At 38.2% G+C, this 7,004-nt stretch overlaps 1 protein-coding gene across 1 annotated transcript in view; it reads left to right on the top strand.

The window, feature by feature from the left end:
• The first annotated feature begins 4,054 nt into the window (after window positions 1-4,054).
• The window catches only part of LOC101305613 (magnesium transporter NIPA2-like), a 3,972-nt gene continuing 1,022 nt past the window's right edge, over window positions 4,055-7,004 (top strand). Inside the window, exons 1-8 of the mRNA XM_004289797.1 lie at window positions 4,055-4,279; window positions 4,385-4,441; window positions 4,554-4,644; window positions 4,731-4,891; window positions 5,006-5,133; window positions 5,238-5,375; window positions 6,099-6,191; window positions 6,322-6,439. Coding sequence (XP_004289845.1) covers window positions 4,156-4,279; window positions 4,385-4,441; window positions 4,554-4,644; window positions 4,731-4,891; window positions 5,006-5,133; window positions 5,238-5,375; window positions 6,099-6,191; window positions 6,322-6,439 — 910 coding nt within the window. The 5' untranslated portion in view covers window positions 4,055-4,155. The remainder of the gene's footprint in view (window positions 4,280-4,384; window positions 4,442-4,553; window positions 4,645-4,730; window positions 4,892-5,005; window positions 5,134-5,237; window positions 5,376-6,098; window positions 6,192-6,321; window positions 6,440-7,004) is intronic.

Genomic DNA, 7,004 nt, shown 5'->3' on the forward strand with positions numbered 1-7,004 from the left:
AATATAGGGGTGAGAGACATATGGTGCTTCAAGTGGGTGACGGAGATGGAAGAACTACATGAGCAGGAGTTGCATGAGATTGAGAGAGAGAGAGAGAGAGAGAGAGAGAATAAGAGATGAAGAGGGTGAGAAAGAGAGGATAGAGAGATCTAAAAGAACGTATCAAAAAAAAACAAGAGATCTGAAAGAATAGAGGGTGCATCAGTCTTTTGCGCCTCATTTAAGTCGTCACGTGGGACGCATATGGTCAAATTAACGGAGACTTGACGGAAATAAACCGCAGGTACGACATAGATACTAAAAATTGAGTCTGGGTACTTCTTTGATAACTTTGCAAGTTCAAGTACCATATTGTCAGTCACGCAAGAATTCAGACACTGTTGGTGTAAAAAATCCAAAAAATATTTAATTACAATGAGGAATACAATTACACAACGTTAAATTAAAAGAAAAAAGGAATTCGCAACAGATCAATACACTTAGAAATGCTGACTGCTGATAACCTATACACTATCCCAAATGGGTAATTACCATGTTAACCACAGTCGTTAACCGTTTTTCTCAATAGAGTAATAAGTGGATCCAGTCCGCTGACAGCAACACGTGCTATCAGAGGCAGCAACTGTAGGTTGTCTGTCGGCCAGTCCTGTTTTTTCACTTTCTTCCCCAAACACCACTCGCTTCATACGAGGAAGGATCCTCTCCTTGGTTGTCCTAGACTTCCAATCTTGTCCGTTAACTAGATATCCAAAGGTTATAATTTAGCTACCTCAGCTTTTATTCATTAAATATCTAAATGACAATTATCAATACAAACAGCTCAGTTATCTCATCTCCTAAATTAACAAATCGAACAAAAAAAGACTTCATGATGCCTCGTTTCTATCTCATCTTCTCGGCTTCGTTATCTCTTTCATTCTTTGTCTGGAGATTTCAATTGAACCACCACCAACCATGTCAGCTATGGTGTCAAGGAGACTTCAATTTCATTTGAATCAAAACAGCTATATCGACAACCTCGTCGTCATCTTCATCATATTATTATTCTCCAATCTTCTGTTCTTTGTTCTTTCTGATTTTCATCTCTGCCCAAACTTCATTCTGGAGATGTCAAAAACCGTATATGTCAAAATCGATGTACATGGATCATTTCTGTTTTCAATTTTATGCTTATATAGGCTGAAGGGCATAAGGGATTACTTTAATTTGATAATCTGAGAAACACGATGGAGGAATCAATGAATGTTTTTCGTCAGTGGGGCAACCTTCTTCTGGGCAATTGAAATTCTAGGCCTAAATAAAGAGAAATGATTTGCTGGGTATTAATGGATATAAACAATTCATTGTTTGATAAATGAGAATAGGAATGAAAAAGCTGATGAGGAGGCTCCTCCTTTGCTGGGTATTGATGGATATGAACAACTTTTTGTTTAATAGATGAGATCATGAGGTGAAACAAATTTGGAAGTCTGCTTGAGTCTCTGATGATGGTGGAACGGAGAATATAAAGAGGAGAGATAACCAGAAAAAAATGTCGTTTTGTTGATGTCATTTATTGTTTGCATCATTTATTGTCATTTTGCTGAGTTGGACATGTTCTTCACCATTGGATTTCCAATGGACGGTAGAGCTTGGAAGTCAAGGACAACCAAGGATAGGGATCAGCCAAGAAGAGGATCCTGATCCCCACTTCATATACCCTTATGTTCTTCATCTTCAACCTCTCTCCCTCTCGTATTGAATTTGGATCAGGATCCTCTCTTTGGCTGAAGCTGGTCCTTAGTTGTCCTTGGCTTTTAATCTTGGCCCTTCATTAAATATCCAAAGGCCAACAGTGAGCCACCTCAGCATTTGGCTATTAAATACTCAACAAATGCATTCTCCTAGACATATGGAGCATTCTACCGTCCAACACTCTAACCCAACGAAATTATAAAGTATATATTTCCAGACTGTTGCTATTCTTCAGCCAACTCCAGCCTCTCTTCTTCTTCATAAACAAATACCAGTCTTCTCTCCTCCATTTACAATGCACAATGGTTTATTTCCAGATTTGTTATTCTCCTTTTCCTTTTCAATTCTTCATTCTTTTTGAAATTAAATAATGGGTTGGAAGGGAGAGAAAGAGTTGATTAATTTGTGAGGCTCTGCGAAATTATTTGAAGGCTCTGGAAAATGATGATTCTCTTCTCTAAACCGAAGCTACTCTATGAAACTTTTCTCTACTCTCTACTACTCTTCAATCTGCATAGTTTGATTGAAGGGGTTTGGAGAAGACTAGGTTCCTCCATTCACACCAAAAAATCATTTCAAATCTCACAAATAAATACAAAACCTTAAAAACCCAAATCACTGAACCCCTTTTCACCATTCAATCTGATTTTTTTTCTTTTCATCGAGACTCATCATCATAATGCAGATTTGAAGATCTTCGTGATCTACCTTGTTACTTCAACATGAATACGGATGGATTTAATATAAGAAAAAATAAGAAATTTGGTAAATGAATTTAAATCAGATCTGCAATTCATGGTTGAAGGGAGAAACTTGAAAACGAAGCCGAAGAGTTTCAGATCAAATAGAAGAAGAAGAAGAAGAAAAGGCAACGACAGTTTTGACGTTGTTTGCCTAGAAATCCCAAATTTTGAGTAATTAATAGTCTTTGGCTGAGGTGTCAGAATATAGGCCTTTAGATTTCGAATCAACAGTTTGTATTTAAAGTCAAGGATAACCAAGGATCACCCCTAGCCAAGGAGAGGATCCTGATCCATTGAATTTTCCAGTCCCGACTTCTCAAACCCGGAAATTTTTGTTGTTTTTTCCATTATCATGGAGGGATCAAGAAGAAGAAGACAATTAGAAAAGAGACCCATAACGTTATTATTATTTATTATCAATTGCTTCTATCTCTTATGATGCCTATATAAGACCAACATTACATGCATTCGTACGTATTTTGTTCTTTGAAATCTGGAATAAAGGGAGATACAGATTCACAGGCATGGCTCTGTTAACATTGTTTTGGATATTATCACCACTTCATAAATTGAGAAGCTTTAACAAATAATGATTCACATTTATCGTCACACAAAGTTTCAGAAAGTTATATCAAATACAAACATGCCCATTTAGTCCATACATTCTAGATCTCATTATCGGGGTCAAAATATAGATAGTTTGGCTTGTCTCAATCAAGGATGAAGGATCCAATGGCAGTAATCTTTAATATTACATGGTAACTAGTTATATGCATGTTTAGTTCTTATAATGCCATACCTAGATTGAGTAAGTGCTTCATAAACTTATAATCATATCTTTCTAATACCAATTCTTGTCTATGCATATAAACATGCAACTCGAGGCTCGAGCACATAATTGTGGAAGCCCGAAACTTTGGTCTGATAGTACGGATAGAAGTAATGTTACTAAAAATCAACTCGAAATATACATGAATGGAAGTTACTGAATTCTCTTATCATTTTAAAACAAAAAAAACAAATCAATGATAGTTTTTGTATTTTTCCAATTTGATGTTGTATTTTTTTCAATTTGATGTCATCAATAATTTTTTTTTAAAAAAAAAACAATAAATCTTTGATTATGGAACTTGAGCGGTGTTATGACAGCACCTATTTCTGGTGACACCGCTCAACTTTTTTTTCTTTTTTTTTTTTTGAGCGGTGTCACCGGAAATGGGGGCCGCCACAGTAGCGACGTAGTTGGGTTGGTGGTGCAAGGCCGGGGAGCCGCCGCCCAAAACCAAACAAATACACGTCACCCGCCACAGTATATCATTATGTACGCTCTTCCAAACTACGTAAATCGAGTCGTAGCCATGATTGGGGTAATATCGTCATTCCCCTCGCGGATCTATTAGAAAACAGGTAAACGAAAATAGAAAAATCCAATAAGATCTCTTCAGCTGATTCAATCAGCACGCGAAGCAGGCGATCCTTCCCCGCACTGACGACACCGGAACCTTCCGGCAAAACGACGACGTACTCTGCAACCTGGAAAAATTCAGTACCAGATTTCTCTTTCTTTCTCTGAAATCATCAGAGCTGTGCCATCACAATTCCCGGAGACAGAGAGAGAGAGAGAGAGCGACACTTGTTCGATTCTGATTGGCGGGAATCGCCATCCTCACTCTCACCTATGGGTGTTTCGGAGAACACGATAGGTCTGATACTAGCCATGGCCTCCAGCGCCTTCATCGGCTCCAGCTTCATCTTGAAGAAGAAAGGCCTCAAGCGCGCCGGCGCCGCCGGAATCCGAGCAGGTCTGTTTCTCAATTTCAATTGGACTGAATTGCAAAGATTAAATCAAAAGATTCAATTTTTACGAATATGTTTTTGTTGGAAATTTTGTGTTTTGAGCTGTGTAGGTGTTGGTGGTTATACTTATTTGTTAGAGCCATTATGGTGGGCCGGCATGATCACCAGTAAGTTTCATCTGTCTTTACAAGGCTCCGGTTATATAGACATTGTTATGCAGGACTGAAGGATATGAAGTGTTGATTTTTTAATTGATTTCTGGTGTTGGATTTTCGGTAGTGATTGTTGGAGAGGTTGCGAATTTCGTTGCTTATGTATATGCGCCGGCGGTTCTTGTGACTCCACTAGGTGCATTGAGTATTATAGTCAGGTGAGTGTCACATGTGTCATTTATGTGGTGATTTCGGATGGGAGGGAATTTGTTCGGGGAGTTAAGTGTTTGTCTGATTTGTGTAGTGCTGTCTTGGCGCACTTCTTGTTGAAGGAAAGGCTGCAGAAAATGGGAGTTGTGGGATGTGTTACGTGCATTGTGGGATCAGTGGTTATTGTGATCCATGCGCCGCAGGAGCATACGCTGAATTCTGTACAGGAAATATGGAGTCTTGCGACTCAACCAGGTTTAGGACTTTGTACATGCTCGCTTTGTTTTCTGTCTTCAATACTAGTTGTCGGTGAAACTTAAACGGTGTTTGTTACTGACACTTGTTTTTGTTGTCCTTTTCTACCAACAGCCTTTCTAATTTATGTTGCAGCCACACTTTCCCTAGTGTTAGCTTTGGTTCTGCATTTTGAACCTCGCTATGGGCTGACAAACATACTAGTCTACTTGGGAATCTGTTCTTTGATGGGTTCACTTACGGTAAATATGTATCTCTTGTTTGCCAAGTACATAGGCACTCTGCTCCTTTATGTATCATGTATCGTTTAGATGCTTAGCTGCTTAGCTGTGTTCTGCTGCTTCAGGTTGTAAGCATAAAGGCCATTGGAATTGCAATAAAGCTTACTCTTGAGGGAGTAAGTCAAATAGCTTATCCGCAGACTTGGTTTTTTCTGACTGTTTCAGTGATCTGCGTCGTTACACAGTTGAATTACCTCAACAAGGTCAGTACCCAGCTATGAATGCTGTCCCTTTCCTGAGACCGTTGTCATTAGGATTTTGTGTAGTGACATAACTTGTGTTAGATATCTATGCTCTACCTAAGATGTACATTCTCAGATCATGTTCTGCCTATATGTTACTATTCATTACACAGGTGAATTACCTCAATAAAGGAGAGGAAAATAAAGCAATGTGTGTTTCTGACTGTCATATATCTTTTACCTATAAATGCATTAGATCAAACACACAGACTTCACTTGTGACAAGTTTGAAACTTCGTCAAATTGTGAAAGTTAGATAGTAATTTATATTTAATTACTAACAAGGGGTTAATTGGAATGGTTGGGCTCATGGTATGAAGTCTGAAACTTCGTCAAATTATGAAAGTTAGATTATGATTTATATTTAATTACTAACAAGGGGTTAATTGGAATGGTTGGGCTCATGGTATGCTCCAATCTGATGATTGTGATCTGGGGTTTGAACCCCCTCACTCCCACTGTACTTATGTAGCTCTGTGTGTGTGTGGTCTAAGTGCCTAACTAGCCTGTAGCCAATAAGCATGCAGCTGCTAGTTCCCCCTCAGATGGCGTACATCTTGAAATATTTTTTATGCCCCATTTTGTTGACAACTTAAGCTTATGTATCACGCACTTGTTCAGATGCTAATCTGCTCAAGCGCTTGAGTCTCATGTCACTGATGTTCATGAATTTTTTCTTTTCAGGCTTTGGATACCTTCAGTGCAACTATTGTTGCTCCAGTATATTATGTGATGTTCACAACTCTCACCATTATTGCTAGCGTAATAATGTTCAAGGTAAGTTGCTTGATCCATATGCTGGGGGTTTCCTTCTGATTCCTTGGGGTGCTTTGATTCTGTAATTGTGTTGCTAGCAACTACAGACACATATGATTCTGAATTGCACATTTCCTCCTACATTCTGCAGGATTGGTCTGGTCAGACTGCGAGCAGCATAGCCTCTGAAATTTGTGGATTCATTACTGTACTGTCAGGAACCATTATACTCCATGCCACTAGAGATCAGGAACCGCCTCCTCCACAAGGTATCTAATGGACTTTGTTTTCTAAGGTTAACAATTGGGGTTCTCAGTTCTCTTGCTCTTTAGTTTCTTCTGTAAATTCTGATCAATATACAAAATTGATCCTTTCTCAATTGAGCCAGTGTTCACATTGGTAATTGAAAATTCATCTCAAAATGAAGAACTAAGCATACAACACACACACAGATACACACAGTTTTATTTTAATTTATCAAAAGTATAATGTCAATATCAGTTTGAACTTTTCTTCAAGAAAATTTGGGTCTAAGGACTGTACATTTGATCATAGTAGTGCAAGATATTTAGTTGCCTCTTAATTGGAAAACACTGGTCAGGTATAACCTATAGCACCCTGTGCCTCAAGAATTTACATGGAACATCCCATATTCATAATAACTGCTTTCTGGTGAAGCACCATATGGAAAAATTGAAAAGGACTGGAATGGTAGTTTCTCTTATCTGGTGAATTGTTACGGGCAAGTTAGCTGTAATAGTTGTTTTGTTTCATTTATTTGCTACCTGAAAATTTTGTTTTTTTTTTTTTTTTTTTTTTTTNTTTTTTNTTTGT

The sequence above is a fragment of the Fragaria vesca genome, linkage group LG2, assembly GCF_000184155.1.
Source record: "Fragaria vesca subsp. vesca linkage group LG2, FraVesHawaii_1.0, whole genome shotgun sequence".
Lineage (NCBI taxonomy): Eukaryota > Viridiplantae > Streptophyta > Magnoliopsida > Rosales > Rosaceae > Fragaria > Fragaria vesca.